At 49.8% G+C, this 18927-nt stretch overlaps 3 protein-coding genes and 1 long non-coding RNA gene across 5 annotated transcripts in view; 3 read left to right on the forward strand and 1 right to left on the reverse strand.

Moving 5' to 3' along the window:
• Nucleotides 1-814: 814 nt before the first annotated feature.
• Nucleotides 815-6572, forward strand: PRICKLE4 (prickle planar cell polarity protein 4). The gene is made up of 6 exons (XM_032593162.1): nucleotides 815-2932; nucleotides 3461-3568; nucleotides 4261-4398; nucleotides 4675-4878; nucleotides 5482-5671; nucleotides 6195-6572. The coding sequence occupies exons 1-6, from the start codon at nucleotides 2801-2803 to the stop codon at nucleotides 6551-6553; spliced, it is 1131 nt and encodes a 376-aa protein (XP_032449053.1). The 5' UTR covers nucleotides 815-2800; the 3' UTR covers nucleotides 6554-6572.
• Nucleotides 6573-7049: 477 nt separating this feature from the next.
• On the forward strand, nucleotides 7050-8434 carry TOMM6 (translocase of outer mitochondrial membrane 6). Its single transcript, XM_030315488.1, has 3 exons — nucleotides 7050-7267; nucleotides 7777-7881; nucleotides 8111-8434. Exons 1-2 carry the CDS (start codon nucleotides 7140-7142, stop codon nucleotides 7871-7873), a joined length of 225 nt encoding a protein of 74 aa, XP_030171348.1. The 5' UTR covers nucleotides 7050-7139; the 3' UTR covers nucleotides 7874-7881; nucleotides 8111-8434.
• A 4592-nt stretch (nucleotides 8435-13026) lies between these two features.
• USP49 (ubiquitin specific peptidase 49) overlaps nucleotides 13027-18927 on the reverse strand; it is a 79337-nt gene continuing 73436 nt past the window's right edge. The window contains exons 5-8 of one of the 2 annotated variants that reach the window (XM_030315490.1): nucleotides 17111-17219; nucleotides 16412-16617; nucleotides 15054-15251; nucleotides 13027-13746 (exon numbers count right to left, since the gene is read on the reverse strand). In XM_030315490.1, coding sequence (XP_030171350.1) covers nucleotides 15061-15251; nucleotides 16412-16617; nucleotides 17111-17219 — 506 coding nt within the window. In that variant the 3' untranslated portion in view covers nucleotides 13027-13746; nucleotides 15054-15060. Of the gene's footprint in view, nucleotides 15252-16411; nucleotides 16618-17110; nucleotides 17220-18927 lie in introns of both variants that reach the window. The other variant, XM_030315489.1, reaches the window with a different exon arrangement.
• On the forward strand, nucleotides 15250-17625 carry LOC115513938. Its single transcript, XR_003968839.1, has 2 exons — nucleotides 15250-15391; nucleotides 17330-17625. It is a non-coding gene; the product is annotated as an uncharacterized LOC115513938 (long non-coding RNA).

The following is an 18927-nucleotide window of genomic DNA, read 5'->3' on the forward strand; positions in this document are numbered from 1 at the left end:
CCGCCCGGAGCTAAGGCCTCCCCGCCCCGCCCCGCGGTCGCGGGGTCGGAGGTCACCGGCAACACCAACGAGACGCTGCGGGCGGGCGGACCCGATCGGGGGCGACAGGCGCGCAGCCTAGAAGGTCCCTTTGGAGGACTTTGCAGTCAGGAGCAGGGAGCATGCGCACACGCCAGAGGGCGCTCCGGGCCAGCAGCGAAGCTAGCCCCGCGGGGGCAGGGTGGAACCTGGGCGGGGGCGGGGCGAGGGGCGGGGCTGAAGAGGGAAACAGAGGTGGACCCAGAGGTTTCCACTCCCGGGATCAGAAAAGGAACCCGGGTAGGGGAGAGACAAAAAAGATGGGGGAAAGGTCTGAAGGGTCGGAAGGGAGAAGCGCAAGGCGAAGGATCCCTAAAAGGGGCTGGGGACCGGGAAAGGCAACTGGGTGGGGGTGAGAACAGACAGAGAGGGGCGGAGCTAGGAGACCCGAAGGAGGGGCGGGGGGACGGGGACATGCTGGCTCCGAGAGACTTTGTGTTCCGGGAGCGACTGAGAGAAGACCCGACAAAACGACGGCACCCTAGTGTCGGCCCAGTGCCCGCGGGGGCGCGGTGCCGGCGCTAAACACCTGGGAGTGGGGAGAGGGGCAGTGGAGGCTGCACAATTTCCACCCTGAGATCCCCCAAATGCTTTCCTTCTGGCTGCAGCACCAGGCCCCTCCCGAGCCACTCGCTCTACCAGTCCCTGAGGGGCGGGCAGGGACTGCGGGGGACGGGGGGGGGGGGGGGGGGGGGAAGGGCTGCACTCCCGGGGTGGGCAGGGGCAGGCGCTGAGGCCTCGGGGTGGGGACTAGATGGAGGCCCGACGACGGGGTCTGTCAAGAACGGCCCGGACACCGGCGCGCAGCGAGGGTGAGACCCCAGCAGAGTCCCATTCCTTCCCCTAAACTCCCAACAGCCAGTCTGGGGACCCCAACTGACTCCTGGGGAAGTCCAAGAAAAAACTTTGGGGATCTATCGAGAAGACTCTTGGCGGGATCGGACACTTCTCCCTCCATTGTCCGCGGAAAACCTTCCCATCCTTTTACCTCCCCAGTCCCTAGGGGCCGCTCAGGCTCTGCCCTTGAGCCAGGTTGCACCTGCGCAGGGGCGGGAGAGGGGTTTCAGCCCTTATCCAAGGAGGGGAGGAGAATTCTTGAAGGAATCCAGCATGTTAGTAAGACGGGGTCCAGTGCTGAGTGGAGGTGGGAGTATGGGAGGGTGAGGGGTGAAGGCTGATTTCTGAGTGTTGTTTCTATGGGGGGCAATTTCATACTATAACCCGGAAAACAGGGTCCCAATCCACTCTGAGATCCCAGATGGCCCCTGTCCTGTTCGCACCCTCCCCCAAGGGCCTCTTGCTGCCTGGGGCAGGGGCATTGGTGTTAGAGTTAGTGGCTACTCTTAGCCCTGAGTATGAACAGCCCACACTGGCTGTTTTCCACAGGAAACAGGACCAGAGGGACAGAACAGGAAGGAAGCAGATGGGTGTGGAAGCAGGGCTGGGTGGCGCAGGACTTCTGAAGGGGGCTGGGGGGGTGCCTTGCAGGGCTGGGAAGCAATATAACTGTTATAGTCCAAATTTTGTTCCCAACCGCAAAGCTGGGTCTTATAAAGAGGACTGAGATTTGGTGAGGCCCTCCTGTGCCCAGCTGCAGTCAGAATCCATCCCAGATCTCCAAAGCAGCCTCTTCCTAGAATATCCCTTAGTTTTCTAATGTAACCTTAGGTAGGTTAACCTCAGTTTGTTTCTTTGTTTCAACTGGAAAATGAGGTAACAGAAACTACCTGATAGGATTGTTATGAGGATGCATAATATTATGTAAAATGCTAATATAGTCCCTTGCACAGAGTAAACGTCATAGAAAAGTTGCTCTGGTTATTTTTCTTCGGAGGGTATTGTACATACCTGCCCAGAGCTCTGGCCTCGTTCTCCCTGGTCTCATCTCTGTCTTACCCACTGGGCCATGAGCTCCTTGAGGGCAGGGCCCATTCCTTTTCTACTTCAGTAGTCACCCCCACCCCTCAAGATACTGTGGTCCTGCTAGGTCTGGCCCAGAGGAGGGCTGAAGAGATGTATTTAGAATTCTCCGATGAAACTGGAAATTGCTGCTCTAGGTAGAATCCACAAGCACGATATTTTCTTTTGTCCTCGGGCTTATAGACTAGATGAGGAACTGAGAGGGGCACAGGGCACAAAGAGAAACATTAGGTACTAAATCTCTCAGGGTGCGGAATGTACTTACTTCTGGAGCTCAGGGAAGGGAGAGCTGGTACAGGCTGGAGGGGCTGGGAGGGGGTTCCTGGTGAAGTGGTCCTTTTACCTGCCCTGAGCCTACAGCTGGAAAAGGAGGGCCTGGAGTGCGGAGGAAGCAGGCTCACTGGGGTGTTCAGTGCACTGTCAGGAAGGGTGGGAGTTGAGGCTGGGGAGGTGGGGCTCTCTAGAAAGGCAGAATGCCCTCTCTTTCCACGATGGGCCTCCTCTTTCCTATGTCTGGGTCTTGGGAGACCCCAGAGTTTGAGCTTCAGAAATTCTGGAGCCAGAAGGCCTGGCTTCCAAGATGTGGCTCTGCCACTTAGTAGCTGTGTGACCTCCGGCATTTATCCTCTCTGACCCTCAGTTTGGCCATCTGCAAAATGGGGTCAGGAAGACCACCCACCTCACTTGGTGATTGGGAGAACTGAAGGAGACAATGCCTGCAAAGCACTTACCACTGCCTGGCATGTTGTAAGGGCCTGATTAATGGGAAGTGTTCTTGTTTTCTGGGCAGACTTTGTCACCAATGTCAGTGCTGAACTCTGGCTGGCCCCACCAAGGGGAGAGCCTCACCCCTTGGGAGCTAGGTCCGCCAGCCGACTCAGACACTGACCCAGGCCACTTGCCCAAGGAGGATCCTGAGGAAACTTCTGAGCAGGTAGTAGGAGCCCTGCCCTTCCCTCTGGCCCCAACATGCTCTCCATCCTACAGACTGACCTCCTCCCCTTTCCACCACCTGGAAGGATGTTAGCCTTTCTGCCCAACCTCCAGTGGCCCTCTTCTCTTTGCAAGAATAATCCTTGTCTCTACAGCCCCCTTGCGTTGGGATATAGGGGTCCGCCACCTTCACATTCTTCACATGAATACATGTGAACTTCTTCACATGAATACACATTACTTCCTCTAGGGGGTCTGTGCTGTCCGGGCAGACTCTAGGCTTTGGCCCTAAGGAGTAAAAGGGGTGACTTAAAGCATAAGAAAGGATACCATTTGGGGGGGGAGCGGGGCCTCCCCAACCTGCCTCCATCAGAGCACAAATGCAGGAGCAGACCACCTGTCCTTGTCTTGATCTTGAAGGAGAGGGTGCTTGGAAGTTGTTCCAGATTGGAGAAGGGGTGGCAGTGAGGAGAGGAGGAAAGAAGAGGAAGGCAAACCCAACCACCCCTCTCCTGCCGCATCTCCTCAGGACCCTGAAATTCTGAGCTTGGGGCTTCCTGGCTTGGACACCAACTGGGCCCCCAACCAGCCTGGGCTTCGGATCCTCCTGCAGCAGCTGCCTCCACAGGACAGCGACGTGGGTCTCCCTCTCCCCAGCATCCCTCTTTCTCACCTCCCTCTCTTTATTTACTGTGGGTTCAGAAGCCAGAGGACTGGATCTAGGGCCTAGCTACGCTAGTAATTGAAGAAGCCATCCCGCTCCGGCCCCAGACCGAGTTTCCAAGTCCACACGGGGCGGGGGGAGGAGATAGCATCCCCTCTGCTTACAATGCTTAGTTGAGGAGCAAATGAGAAAATGGACATGAACGACTTTTGAAACCGATAATGGAATGTACAAATGTAGAAAGTATGGTTAAGTATTTATTAAGGCCCTGTGTGCACCCAGACTAAAGGCTTACAGTTCACTTGGGGAGGCAAGACAGGAGAAATGTGGAATACATTGGAAAAACACAACAGAAAACGATAGTGAGCTACAGCTCACTGGGGGGCAAGGATCTAAATATGTGGTGACAGGGCTCAGTGCTGTGGGCTGTCAGGACCTGAGTGGTGGCCATTCCTGGGGGAAAATGAGACTGATGTAGACTTATTTCCAACTCTCTTCCCTCTTTCCCTCTCCTTCTCAATGCCCTTCTGTGCTGTTATCTTCTGCACCTCCCGGAGGTTCTACAACCTTCCTCTGACCCAGCGGCTAAGCCTTCTCTCTCCAATCGAACTTCAGTCTTGCCTGCTGGGGGCTCTCCCACTCACAGTGGAGGCCTGTTTTTGCAGGAGCGCTACTGCCTGGCCCTTGGGGAGGATGAGCTGGCAGAGCTGCGGCTCTTCTGTGCTCAGAGGAGGCGGGAGGCCCTGGGACAGGGGGTGGCCCTCCTGGTACCTCCCGAGCTGCCAGAACACACCTGCGAGAAGGTACGTAGTGCCCCCCCCCCATACCCCTTTGCCCTTTCACTTCTGCAGAAGGGGCTAGCTCTAGGGACTCGGGTGGGAAAAGGGGGGATGGACAGCTTGGAAAACTTGAGGAAAAAGAGAAGCCAAGTTTAGGGGTTCTCCAGTGGCACCTGCAGTGCAGGTGGGCTTGCCAGGGGTGGGGGGGAGAACAGTTCGGTGGGGGGTGGGATGGAAGCGCCAGGAGGGAAGCTAGGAGATGATGCGGCCTCTGGGCAGCTGAGCATCCGCGCCCGGCAGTGCAGGGAGCGGCTGAGGCCAGGGGAGTACGGAGTGTTCGCAGCCCGGTCAGGGGAGCGGCGCTACTGGCACCGGGCTTGCTTTGCCTGCCAGGCCTGCGGCCAGGCCCTGATAAACCTCATCTACTTCTACCACGACGGGAGTCTTTACTGCGGCCGCCATCACGCAGAGCTGCTGCGGCCGCGCTGCCCGGCTTGTGACCAGGTACAGCCCCCGAAGGCGGGGGGGGGGGGGGGGGGGTTGGCGCTGGGGAAGAACTGGGAGGGTTGCCTAGGGTCCAACGTGGCAGGATGTAAGGGGACACCTCTTCCAGCACTCAGGAATGGAGAACTCAGAACCAGCCTGGGACTTCTGTGTTCCCTGTGTTCTCGCTTGAGCTTTGGGCATGGGAACTTGTCTTGTACCCTCCCCGACCGCAAGCAGAGTCCCCCAGATTTTCGTGGACTAAGAATTTCTCCGGAGCAGGGAGTGTCGGACAGACGTTCATCTCAGCTTTCCTGGTGCCCAGTGCTGTGCCTGATCAGGCGAGGAACTGCCATACTGTCAGTATATGAGGCAGAGTGCAACCCTGGGTTGGGAGTCCAAGCGACCAGGGTCGCACTTCTTCAGGCTGTGCCACCTGCTAGCGGGATCCTGGCTAGGCCAATCAGCCCTCCCTGCATCCGAGAGTGGTGGAGTAGATCAGATGGGATGTCTGTAGACGACGTGCTTTAGCGTTAACTGGGTATAAGGCGTGGTTATTGGGTGAATGAATGAGCGAGTGGATGAATGAATGAATGAATGAACTGCTCTCCCTCCCTCTCCCAGCTGATCTTCTCCCGGCGCTGCACCGAGGCGGAGGGACGGCGCTGGCACGAGAACCACTTCTGCTGTCAGGACTGCGCCGGGCCCTTGGGCGGGGGACTTTATGCCCTGCCGGGGGGCGGCCCCTGCTGCCCCAACTGCTTTGAGAGTCGCTATTCGGTTTCCGGCTCGAGCCGGGCCCAGACACTGGAAGGTAGGGCGTCCCCCGGTAAGGGAGGAGAAAGTGCAGATCAAAGGGGAAGGGGGCAGCGGCTTGGGCTGGGCTGAGGAGGGGATTCTCCCGGACTGGGACCCTCGCCCCGGTCCCACGCCGTCCCGTCCGTCCCTCCAGCAGCGCCCCCGTCCCCCCCACCGCACCCCCCCGCCCCGACCCGAGCCTCGGGGCCCGCAGCTCTCACCGCGCGTCCCTGGCCGGAGCGCTCCAAGGGCCTCCCGAACCCACCCCGCGCCACCGTTGGGGCTGCGGCGCGGGACTCACTCCCGGACTGGGGACGCGGTCGCCCTCTGGTGGGCGGCGGCGGGGAGGGGCGGGGAAGCCCGGTAGAGAAGTCGTGTCCGCGGCGGCGGCGCGCACGGCTCGGGGGCGGGGCGGGGCGGGGCGGGGCGGTGGGGGCCGGGCCCCAACGGGGACTGGCTTCTGGGGCCCGCCCTTCTCTGATCCCGGAGCTGGAGAGTCGGGACTCTGAGATGGGCGTTTCTGACCCGGCCCGGAACAGGGGAGGCGGGTGTTGACAGAGTTGAAGAAAGGGACCGCACCCCGCTGGATGCCGCTACGGTCTCCCGAGCTGCCCTTCTCGCCGCTGCCCCCCGCTCCAGTCTGGAAACCCAGAGGGAGCTGCTTGGATCCAGTCCAAGGCAGCAGCGTCGAACGGGGGACAAGGTGGAGGCACCCACAGGGCGGGAGCAGGGCCGCCTGGAGACGCCCCTCGATGCCTGCCCCACCTGCTCCTCTTCTTCTGACTCGGAACCCGAAGGCTTTTTCTTAGGCCAGCGTCTTCCCGGGCCCTGGAAGACCCCCAGAAGCCTCCAAGCTGGGGACAGCGACACCTCCAGGAAGCACTGCACCATTTGCTAGTGGCGCAGCCCGGAGACGGGGGAGGGGGTGTGTGATCTGTGAGGTGGGAGAACGAGGCTCTCCTCCCCCTATAAAAATCCTAGACTGAACGCAGTCAAGGGCACGCCTGGGAGAGGCGGCGAGACCACAAACTTGGAGTGCTCCCTCTTAAGCCTGCGTATTCTATGACTTCTGATGGAAACTTTCTTGGGGAACCCCACCCCCCAAAGCTACGCATCCCCTGCTGAGCTAACCCCTATCCCCACCCCCGCAGGCTGGGACAGCCCCATCCTCATCATCTTCCTGAGCCAATGAAGTGATCATTCAGAGACCACGTGTGGCAGTGACAGGTTGGCCAGCTGAAGGCCAAGAGGGAGCCAGAGGCGGGACGCGTCCAGGCGACTGTAGTGCCAGGCCGCGCTCCTCCCCTTGAGGAGCTCGGGGACGCGCAGCCCGGGAGTTCTCCCACCCGGACGCCCGACCTCTCTGGAGCAGCTGCGCCCCCTGCCGGTCCGTAGCCGGCGGAAGTGCGAGACCGGAAGTTGCGTATCCTCCGGCGCCGACACCGTGCGTCGGGCGAGGTCTTGTGGATCCCGAGGGTACTACTATGGCTTCCAGTGGGGTCGGCGTGAGCGCCCCGGGCGCGGCGAATGAAGCTCCCGAAATTCCGGACAACGTGGGAGATTGGCTTCGGGGCGTCTACCGCTTCGCCACCGACAGGAACGATTTCCGGAGGTAACCGAAGCCCGGGAACTTGTCCCTTTCTGGCCCTCCGCTCCCCTATACACACCTCCCATACTTCCCATCTTCGCCCAACCTGGCGCCTTTACATTTGCCAGCGTTTTGGCCTCGCAGTGACTCTGGCTGTGCTTTGGAGAGGTCCTTGACTGGGAGAGTTCCCGTGCGGCAAAAGCGATCTTTTCAGTTACTGGGCTGTCTGGGTCCACCCTGACCAGGGGGACCCGGGAAGAAGAGGCGCCAGCGCACGGGCTTTTCAGCCCTGGGCGAGTGTTTAATTGGGTTTTGCATTTGATCCCGTTAGACACAGGAACGACTGCCAAGCAAGTAACCACGTGGGTCGTGGGCAACCTGCCTTCGTAAAGATCTACCTTCCTGCAGTTCTAGAACAGTCTTTGTGCCCCCGGGAGGTTTTTCCAGGGTGGTTATGGTAAACCTTTACTCGTGGTATGTTTCATTAAAGACAAGTGACTCAGCACAAGGTTAATCAAATATTCTTTTTCCAGGAACTTGATCCTCAATTTGGGACTTTTTGCTGCAGGCGTTTGGCTGGCCAGGAATTTGAGTGACATTGATCTAATGGCCCCTCAGCCAGGGGTATAGCCAAATAGGTAAGCACTTAACTACTGTTCTGCGTGTCTAGGAGCCCTAAAGGCAGAGAGAAGCAATAATTTTTATCTTCTGTTTATAAAATTAAGGAGAGAGACTTGACATAAGGCCCTTGGCTACTCCTAGTTAAATATGTTTACAGACATTGCAAGAAATTTTGAGTCTCTTCCTAATTTCCCTTCAGGCTTTTACATTTCTAATGCCACCCGTTGTCCTGTCGTCTGATTGCAGACACATGGAACCCCCTGTGCTGTACTCGAACCTTCCAAAAACAGCCTCCAATCTTTGACCATCACAAGACTTTCCCTGATGGAAGTTGAAGTTTCATTCAGACGGGCACCTTCCCTTCCCGATTGCCTTTTCTTCGTTGAGCCCACTCAGAACTCCATTCTCTGGTCAGCAGTCAGGCTTCAGCCAAAGTGTTGTCCTCTGTTCTATAAAGTTCTGTACATAGGTCCAAAGTTTCTGCAGGGGGTGATTTTTGCTCTTGTCCTGAGGAATAACCTAATGGTATTTTAACAAATATTTGGAATAAAGACTGCACGCAAAGACAAATCATTTTATTCTTTTAATAAGAAACTTCGGCTTACAAAAACAAGGTGTAAAAAGTCAAGATTTACAAAAATCATAAAAACATGATTTATATTTCACACTCAAAAGAGACAGGAACAAGCCTCAAACATGGATTGTAACAGAGGTGGTTTGCTTCATATTGGAAAAAAAAAAAAAAAAGGAAACTGTAGCCATTGTACTTGATGTGAACATAAGAGGAAACTTATTTTTGAGGAATTTCCATTTTTGAGCAGAACTAGAGGAAGAAGCCATTTGGTGTTGCATAGCATTTTAGTGCACCAGGTGGGTTTTCCAGGCACCAAGGGGGCATTGTTGCTGTCATAGAGTGGGATTTGTTGGTAGAAAGAGGGCAGTGATGTGCAGGTGGAGGCAAGGTGTAAGCAAGCCTGGGCAGTGGGCACTAAAGAAACTGCTTGAGGAAGCTGCTTTCTTCCCAAGGAAATGTTTTCTGACCCTAAAAGTCATGGTAGTGCCACTGTCCAGGAGTTTGGAGTTCTTTGGAAATGGAATATGAAAGGAACTGGCATGGAAAAGACTCATGTAGGCTCAGAAAGATGTGGAAATAGAGACAAGTTCCCCATGGCCATTTTTTTCTACTTGATTTATTCTAGGTATTTTTATCCTTATTATTTTGTTTTATTTTTAAAGTTTATTTAAGTAGTCTGTACACCCAACATGGGGCTCAAATTCACAATCCCAAGATCAGAAGTCACATGATCTTCCAACTGAGCCAGCCAGGCACCCCATCTAGTAGGCATTTTTAAAAATCCTGCTTTTCTTGGGGCGCCTGGGTGGCGCAGTTGGTTAAGCGTCCGACTTCAGCCAGGTCACGATCTCGCGGTCCGTGAGTTCGAGCCCCGCGTCGGGCTCTGGGCTGATGGCTCAGAGCCTGGAGCCTGTTTCCGATTCTGTGTCTCCCTCTCTCTCTGCCCCTCCCCCGTTCATGCTCTGTCTCTCTCTGTCCCAAAAATAAATAAACGTTGAAAAAAAAAAAAAATCCTGCTTTTCCATGCCAAGTCTCCTGTGGAACTAGTATGGGATTAAAGGACATGAATTGGAAAGGGAGGTCAGTATGAATGCACCACCGTGGCCTAATTGTTAGAGTTGACAGATGTCGAGCAATCTGTTCACAAAAGGTCAGTAGGACAAAACAGTCCTTCTTGACCCTACCGGCATAAATCTCATTAAGAAATCTGATTGAGAATTAGATTGTATATGTATTTTAAAAAGCACCATTCTCTTGTATTGATCGGGTAGGTCCCACCTGTTAGGGAAGAGTTTGAGCTGTGAATTCAGGCCTGTGGCTAGCTTACCACGAAGCCCTCACTCTCTAAGAATCTATCTATACTGGGACCACAGATGATTTGATAGTTTTGTAACTTACTGGGTGTTAAGATGAGGAAGGGTCATATACATGAGAGCAAGGCTTAGGTTTGAAGCCATCACCTCCCAAATGGTGACCAGGAAGGAAACTTTTAAGCCATAGCATAGATTCTAAGCCCATTCATATCTGTATCAGACCACTAAGACAAATACCAGCACCTCCTGTCCTTCATTGATAGGAAACAGATCCTTGAAGTCGGCAACCCGATCCTACTCACAACTGAAAAGTCTATTTTAAAAGGTTTTTTAAAGTTGAAAAGAAAAATCCAGCAATGATGACGTGGCAGCTTCCAAAAGCATAATTCACATTTCACTCAAAATTTAATGTTATAGCTTCATTTACTGTTAGTCAGTTTATAAAGCCATAATACTGGCATGGTAAAGTTTCATTTAAACTGGCTTCATTCCTCAAGTGTTAAGAATTTAGCAAGTAAAGCTCTCAAGTCTACAATTTCCCAAAATTTTGATGAACAGTCATTAATTTTGTAAATGAAAATGCTGGCTTTTACCATTCCAACACAACACCCTCCCCAAGGGAAGTCCATTTTACATCGGTGACGTGATATTCAGCCCTGGCTGGTTAACAGTACTATGAAAATCTCTTCTACTACCTATTTAGATTTTAAATGGAAACATGCCAGCAGAAGTAAGGAAAGAGTCCACAAAAATGACCATTTGCCTTAATGCCCTAGTGGCTATGGTGTATTTAGAGCAATGTGTGGGTTGAAAGAATAAAGTAACACTTGGTTCAAGTCAAAGCCCTAGACCAAGAGAATGGTTAAAGGTGGAAGATACAAAACTAAACTCACAGTCATATTTAGAAGGCGCTTTTTAGCTTTAGTGCTGACTTGAAAAAAAGGAACCACCACCAGGGAGGTGCATACTTACCCGGTAAAAAAAAAAAAAAAAAACAACTAAGTTGCCATGGGAGATTTTGCTCCAAAGGTACAACCTCCTCACCTAATTAGGCCAGTAATTAGGCTGAGGGAACCAGTTATCAAATGTGCTTCAAGTGGTGAGCTTTCTAAACACCCTTTGGTGAAGTCTCATGAGCTCATTGGAAACCTTAAGGTCAGAGTAAAAGGAACAGGCTATAAACAGCCCTGCAGGTGAGCAGACTGGGTCTTCTCCCCTTCCACAGCCACTCAGCACCATTCTAGTCAGCACCTGCCAGGAAAGGGGCTGGGGCGGGGGTGGCTGGGACAGGTTCTTTGAGCCTTCTCTTTTGCATATTACACAGTGCACTGGCTTGCCTTACAGTCTCAAGGTTCACATATAGGAGGTTGTGTTCTACACTGCTTCCTGAAATTTTGTGCAAAAGAACTTCAGAACTAATGAAAGTAATACCTCAGGAGGAATCATTTTTGTTTGACTTCTACCCTAAGTTGCCCAGCATTAGAAAAAAAGGCCCTTTCTGAACATTTGTGCTCTCCCAACCAGCTGGAAAGCAACCCTTCCACTTATAAGGTATAACCCGGCAAGGGTATATAGTATATGTTTAGGAAGAGGTAGCACTCCCAGCCTACCCGAAAAGGCCCGAGTTAATGTTTGGAACATAAAAGGAGTGGTGAAAAAGAATAGAGGACATAGTCTGCCTTGGAAAGCAGCCATTTGATAGTGACAAATCCAAAGATTTTGGACATTACAGTAAAATTTCAGAATTTGCTGGTAATAATTATCTTTTACACACATGAAATGAAATGCTTTTACAAAGTCTGATACCAACTGTCCTTTACACTGTACAGACCCATTTGCCACTTAAAATGATACGGAGGCATCCTTTCCCTTACTTAATCTTTTCAATCCCATGCAAACCATAACTGGGTACAAGGCACCAAATGTTATGAATTGTATAAAATTAGTTCACAAAGCTTTATCAATAAGTAGAACAAACTCCATTTCCCCCTCCCTGCCTGCCCACCCACATCCCACCCCCCACACCCAACCAAGTTTTCATTCTGTCCTACTGTCGACCTCTCTCAGGCTTCTGGGGCCTGGTTAGGGCCATGCCCCACTGCCAGGCCAACCCACTTCACTAGTTCTTGCACTGGGATGGAACTGGAAGCACAGCCAGAGAAGGGAACTTGTACAATCATTGACGCTAGAAGCCTTGCCATTAAAACCAAAAATAAACTCTGCTATTGAGTCCATAGGACACATTAACACTTCTACAGTTTCTAATTTTATTCATGACATTTTAAGAGACATCTGGAAATTCTTTACAGTGTGGCACTGCCCCCCTCAGCCCGAGAGGGGACTGGATCAAAGTTGGCAAGAGCTCTGCCTGCCATTTAATAAGAGCTTCAGTTCCTGGCTGTTGAGGGCATTCCTAAATTTTTTTTTTTTTTTTTTTTTTTTTTTTAACACTAGCATGGATGCTCATCTCCGAGGCAACCACAAGGATGAGGGTCAAGCTAGATTGAGGTAAAGATCCTTTTTGAGGGCCAGGGTGCATTCATCTTGGCTGGCTACAGCAGGAAGTAAACACACCAGCCAACTACAAAGGGTTCCTGGAACGGGACTCTAACTACTTGCCTGGGAGAAGCAGGCCCGTAAGGTTCAGTTAGGAGATCTTGGGTTTGATTTGGCAGCATCTAGTCAACTTCTACCTGGTTCTTATTTTCTTCTCTTTAGAATGTTTCGATTTAAAGTAAGATGCAACTAAGAAATCCATCTACTTCCAATATGCAAATAAATTAAAGGCAAAGGGACACTTCCCTCACAATAGCCATCGGCTTATGCAGCAGGGAACTCTTTAATAAAAATCTCCATAAATACTAACTTCTCAACAGCGTCTAGTGCTGCTGCCTCTGGGTACCTGAGGTGTCTGTGACTGCAGGGGCACCTTCGAGAGTTTGCAGCTCAGCGAGGACTCTAGTGGTTTCTGGTCCAACTCCCTTTAAACCATTTTATTAATTTGATATGTGGGTGCTCAGCTAAGTTAAGCACTTATTTTACAAAATCCTTAAATCTGCTTAATAATTCTTATAAATATTTGGTATAAAACTATTTTTAAAAATTAAGTTTGAAGATCTTTTAATTTTCCATTAAATGTTCACTTTTCTGAAGTATTTCCCCCTAGACAGCCTGAGGGATGAAGTAGCTGCTCTATTAGTTCTTTTCCATTTGTAAGTTCTCTTTTTCTAGAATAATAAGTACAGCATTCAAAGAAAGATGAGGCACAATTTATATTTTCCTTTCCTTCTTACTCTCTCTCTCTTTTTTTTTTGAGTTAATGGGCTTTTCCATTGCCACAAAAAAGTCTTCACCAATCCTGCCAACTTAAAAAACGTGGATCTAGAGAGTATACCTTTACATCAGAGCCTCTGGCAGCAAGGGCAGCTGTGACACTTTAAAACAGTGTCCAGGAGAGGGTGAGCCCTGGGCCAAGCTTATACAAAAAAGCCTGCAGTAGACAATATAAACCAAACAGCATAAAAAATGCCATACGCTATCGCTTCCAAATAAAAGCTAAATATTACAGAAACCTCACAGTGTTGGAAAAAGCAAGTTTAATTTAAAATATATAGTCACTCCCCCTTATCAGGGTGAGCCATTTTCTGTCTGAATTTCCTCCATGTCTCAGTGCTGTCGGTCAGGTCCTACGGGAGAGTTCATCTCAAAAGAGGTCAACAGCAAATGCTACAGACCTGCTCTGGAAATGGGGCTCACCAACACCCCTAAGCTACGACCCTCATTCTTTACCCTCTCTTGTCCCAACCTCCCACCCTTCCCCAAACTCCCTCCACATCTGCTTCCTTCAAGTGACAACTGTATTCCTACCTGAATTGAAATGTTCGTATGATACACTCAGTCAAAAGATGAGCATTCATAATGACAGGTTGAGGCAGACTTCAGCAGCCCCCACGATGAGACTTCTGGTTTACGTTCACTTTTACTGGTGAGTCTAACTGAAGGATTGAGAAGGGAAATTCAGTGGTGCCTGATGGGGTGGAGGGTTTCCATCATTCCACTTAGAAACTGATCCAGTATAAAAACAAAGATGTATTTTACTAGCACTTAAGGACAGGGCACTCTTTTTTTCTCTGATGAATTGAGTGTAGTTAGATAAAGAAACAGTAGGGATTATCAGATTTAGGAGGAGATAGGCCAGGGCCAGCAGCAGTGAACTGTTCGGACCTATGGGGGCAGATTCCTTAGCCCTAGGAAAGCAGAAATTCCCAAACCTTGTGTTGAACAAAAATGTTCTAGCCCTCTAGGTGCCAGAAAGAAGCTGCAGGCTAAGAAAAGCTGCATGCTGCATGGAGGTGAGGGCAGGTGACAGGCATTCAGATACGGCCTGGACCACCAGCTATCCCTGCCTCTCTCCTCAACCGCGTTCTGAGAAAGCCTCAGACAACTGACCTAAACACCAGTTTAAACCAAACCATGTGCTTGCCCTACACCTGAACCAGGGATGTGCTACAGAACTGGGTAGCCAGGAATGCCCTTAGGCTCAGCATGCAAGAAAGAACATGTCAGGGACAATGTATTGCTTCCCCATATGAACTGCTCCTTCTTTAGAATAGAGGGTTGTTCACACCAGTCTCAGAAGATGTGGAATGATTAAGTGACAGCAGCAGTAGCAGCCAGGGAGGGTCGGACACTGGAAAAATCTCCCATTCTGCATGGGGGAAATTTGCTCTATGCATCTCATTCCACTCTTCCACTGCTATCCTCTAAAAAAGGAAGTCTGCATGTTTTGAACCCCTGATGGTTACTTCCTTTGTAGGAACAAATCCTTATTATTCACCTCCTGCCCTGGAACCAATCTCATCCAGCAAGCTGCCAGCCCAGGGCCCCACCTCATGTGCTCTGTCCTGGGCTCCTCACAACAGGACGGTTCCTCTGGCATTGCAGGAGGTCCTGATTAGTGGGGGTCACAGAATGGAAAGAAAACATGGCTGCTCTCCTCGCTGCATATGATCAATTTTCTCCCTCTTTCCTCCACCCAGATCCTCTATATTCAGAAGCAACTGATGAAAGAATCTTCATAGAAGTTACTCCTTTTGATTTATCAAAGAGGGAATTCCCAAATCCATTCAAAAGAAAGGTGACTACAGATTTTAGGATAGGATAGGAAGTCACCTGGCACCTTCTGCTGTAGTCCCAGTGAGGCAAACCTAGCAATCTGTTCCTGCACTAAACCTTATTTCCTGTAAGAGGAAAGATGTATGAACACCAACAGTTTAAAAGCAAGCCAGTCCTTGATACATGCCTCCCATTCAGGGGAAGGTCCGTGGTCTGCCCTCATCGTTGTTGCTGGGCTGCACCTGAGCTTGGAGTTGGGTTTCTGAAATTCTTGCATTGCCCTGAACTGTTCTTTGAGTGTAAAAAAGGATGTAGGCTTGAGTTTTGCACACTTCCTCGACACTGCATACATTCAGCTTTGAGTCATTGCAGTGGACCCAAAAACCTAGGAAACCAAAGGAAAGAAAGAGAGAAAATGACTATCCAACTTGTATTTCCAGTCAGCAGGCAAAACCAGGAGATGAAGAAAGGGACAGAGGAGTTCTGAATAGAGCCAACCCGATTGTTGGTGGTGGGGAAAGACAGGTAAATGAAACCAACAGACTTCCCTGCAGCCACTGGCTTTAACCCCATCAAACCCCACCACAATACTAACAATATTGACTGACTGTAATTTTTGTCCTCCTTTTATTCAGGCTTTTCCATTGTCCGTTAGGGCCTCTACAAAAACAGACTGAAGACTAGGGGCTAAGAGATGGGAAGAGGAGGAGGAGGAGGAGAAGTGAAATGCAAATGGAGGAGCGATAAAAGGAAAATTTAGAAGCAATAAAAAGTTATTTTACTCTGGCTGCCTCAAGGGCTAAGGGGTTCATTACTGAAAACACATCCGCAGCCCATGTGCCTCAGTACAATACCTGGGAGACTGTGCTCTGGGTACGAGGACTGAAAGCTCCTTGGGAGAGCCCTTGTATCCCCACACCTCCCATGGTAAGGATATAGTAAGCACTCTTTAAATGTCTTCAGCTTTATTATGAGCTGGGGCTAATGAGATTCATACATTATCTCCATGAGGTTAGGTAAGCCATAGCATTTCCGCATAACCACGAAGGAAACAGGTCTGCAGAAGCATTAATAATAGAATGTCCAGGGGCGTCTGGGTGGCTCAGTCGATTAAGCATCCGACTTCGGCTCAGGTCATGATCTCACAGTTTGTGAGTTCGAGCCCTGTGTCAGGCTCTGTGCTGACAGCTCAGAGCCTGGAACCTGCTTTGAATTCTGTGTCTCGCTCTCTCTCTCTCTCAAAAATAAATAAACATTAAAAATAATTTTTTAAAAAATAATAGAACACCTAACATTAATTGAGCATTATGTGCTAGGGACCATGCTAAGTACTTTTACATGTGTCAGTTCCTGTCAATTCTTAGGGCATTCTTATGTTTTCACTTGGTGATATATCCAAAATTTGAATTCAACTTTCGTAATTTTTTCCACTGGATTTTAATGTATGCAATATCCCTCTAAAGATGAAATAAAAGGAAAGTGATGGAATGTGGACAAACCAACCCTCTTCCGTGTCCCCCACCCCACAGAGTAAAGCGCACGCACCTCCCTCTGTGTTGTAGCAATAGGCTGTGTAGTGTCCTGAGCCAAACCCTTTCCCGTGATGCATGACCACTGCGGAGAGATCATAGGCAAAGGTCTCTTTGTCAAGAGAGGAGAGCATGTCCCTGCAGCAGTAAGGTTCCATGTTTAATACCTGGTCAAAGACGACATGGACCCCAATCTTCTCTCGATGATTACGGCCAGACCACCTAAAACACAGACATAAATTTCTTACTAGTAAAAAATAGCATATGCTATCATAGGCAGAGGAAGGTAAAACAAGAGAAATGAGAAAACTTAACCTTCCAGATTCGGTTTTTGCATCAATAAAACAGTGATCAGTATCCACATATATTTCCTGTGAATGTTCCATGATGTACTCTGAAACTAGAAATCCCTAAAATAACCTTGTTGTCGTTTACTGCCTGCCTTTTTTTTTCAGATTATATCATGCTAGATTCTGAAGATGACTCTATGTAAGCCCAAGGGAGGCTAGAAAATCTTTAAGCATGGACACCCAGTGCAGGCTAGCTGGTTAAGCAGGGCTGTAAGGGCTAAAGCCCTGTCCCCGGTTCCAACATTTAATCGCCACAGAAAAGTGCAAGGTCTCTAGGGAACAGGCTTCCCCTCTCAATACCAAAGCCTTTGAAGCAGCTATCCCCACAGCTCACAGCCACCTGGAAGGCCCCAGAGCAAGCTCACCTGAATCTTTTAAGGTGCAGCCGGAGGACCTGAGGTAGTCTGTAGATCATTAACTGCTTTCTAGCTTCACTCAGAACAAGGGGTTTTGGATTGGATTTTCGTCGTTTGCCTATATGGTTTGGGAAGGTAGAAGACACAGATTGTGAGGAGTCTCATTCTTTCCTAGTTATGGCAGAGATAATGACTTGCCACTCAATATGCATTCTCCTTATCTCTCAGTATTTGAACCTCAGTTTCATTTGGGACAGCAATGTGACCCTCTGTAAGACTGCATAACCCAACCTCCTGTGCCTGCCTGGTGTGGCCACGGCAGTTCTGCCAGAGATGAAACGGATGATTGTGTGGCACCCTTGGGATGGATGACTGCAACTGCCCAAACTGCTCTTGGACCAACAGGTAACCTCGGGGATGGAAACCCTAGTCAAGTTGAAAGGTGGAAGGAGCTTGGGTCCCCAGTGACCATGCAGCTGCCATGCTGGCCCCTGAATATTCTTCAGACTTCTTTTTACGTAACAGAAAAAAAAAAAAAAACAACTAAAACTTGTTTCAAGTCATTATTGTTTCAGTTGTCTGAAAAACAAACCTAATCCTGATATATCCACTTCTAAAATTTTGCATCAGCAACCTCCAAAACTGATACAGGTTTAGGGTGGTATACTCCTGATACCATATATTCATTAATGATGGAAGGTCACTGCAAGAATAGGCACACAGAGTGGATGCATATGTTGGGGTTCTATGCCTTTATATATGGGCTTATAACTTAAATTAGGATGCACCAAAATGTAATTTTTAAAGGTTTTTGTTTTCCTCAGGTAGGTCTAATTCTGTTTCCTGCTCACAGCTGGTTTTATGCCATTCAAAACTCTATCTTCCGTTTTCTCTCCTGTGAAATGGGGAATAATGCATGTATTTCAGGCTTAGGAAAAAAGTAAGATGATACAGGATTACCAAAGGACAGAATATTTGTTTGTTTATTTATGTTTGTTTATTTTTGAGAGAGACAGAGTGTGAGTGGAGGAGGGGCAGAGAGAGAGGGAGACACAAAATCCAAAGCAGCTCCAGGCTCTGAGCTGTCTGCACAGAGCCTGACGCGGGGCTCGAACTCACAAGCCATGAGATCACAACCTGAGCCGAAGTCGGATGCTCAACTGACTGAGCCACCCAGGCATCCCAGGACAGAATATTTTAACAGATTCTTTTTTTCAGCATGATTTGTTTGTGGCATATATAAACATTTAGAAAAGAAACTGCTGGTTTTATAGTTTTATGCTATACCTAGTTTTTGAAACATTTTCTTGGATAAGCACATTGCTGGACATGTAGGACAAGGTGGACAGGCTGGCCAAATTCTTCCAGTCCAAAGCAGAACCAGTGCTCAGACTCTAATTTTGTTTCTGAAGCTACTGAATTGTGAGGAGAATGCATTTCTTTTTTTTTTTTTTCTAATATTTATTTATTTTGGGGAGAGTGCAAGCGGGGGAGGGGCAAAGAGAGCAGGACAGAGGATCCAAAGTGGACTCTGTGCTGACAGTCTGACAGCAGCGAGCCCAGCGTGGGGCTTGAAGTCAGAAACCGAGCCAAAGTCGGATGCCCAACTGACTGAATTACCCAGGTGCCCCGAGGAGAATGCATTTCTAAATTACATCAAATAGGGGCACCTGGGTGGCCCGGTCAGTTAAGTGTCCAACTTCAGCTCAAGTCATGGTCTCACGGTTTGTGAGTTCGAGCCCTGTGTCAGGCTCTGTGCTGACAGCTCAGAGCCTGGAGCCTGCTTCACATTCTGTGTCTCCCTCTCTCTCTGCCCCTCCCCCACT

This window comes from Lynx canadensis, chromosome B2 (assembly GCF_007474595.2).
Source record: "Lynx canadensis isolate LIC74 chromosome B2, mLynCan4.pri.v2, whole genome shotgun sequence".
NCBI classification, from domain to species: Eukaryota; Metazoa; Chordata; class Mammalia; order Carnivora; family Felidae; genus Lynx; species Lynx canadensis.

What these genes read in the sequence shown, in the direction of transcription:
- TOMM6 (XM_030315488.1), top strand. Translation starts at nt 7,140, where the DNA reads ATGGCTTCCAGTGGGGTCGGCGTGAGCGCCCCGGGCGCGGCGAATGAA. An exon ending in GACAGGAACGATTTCCGGAG is followed by an intron (nt 7,268 to 7,776) that starts GTAACCGAAGCC and finishes TTCTTTTTCCAG; the next exon opens with GAACTTGATCCTCAATTTGG.
- PRICKLE4 (XM_032593162.1), top strand. Translation starts at nt 2,801, where the DNA reads ATGTCAGTGCTGAACTCTGGCTGGCCCCACCAAGGGGAGAGCCTCACC. An exon ending in TGCCTCCACAGGACAGCGAC is followed by an intron (nt 3,569 to 4,260) that starts GTGGGTCTCCCT and finishes CTGTTTTTGCAG; the next exon opens with GAGCGCTACTGCCTGGCCCT. An exon ending in CAGAACACACCTGCGAGAAG is followed by an intron (nt 4,399 to 4,674) that starts GTACGTAGTGCC and finishes CGCGCCCGGCAG; the next exon opens with TGCAGGGAGCGGCTGAGGCC.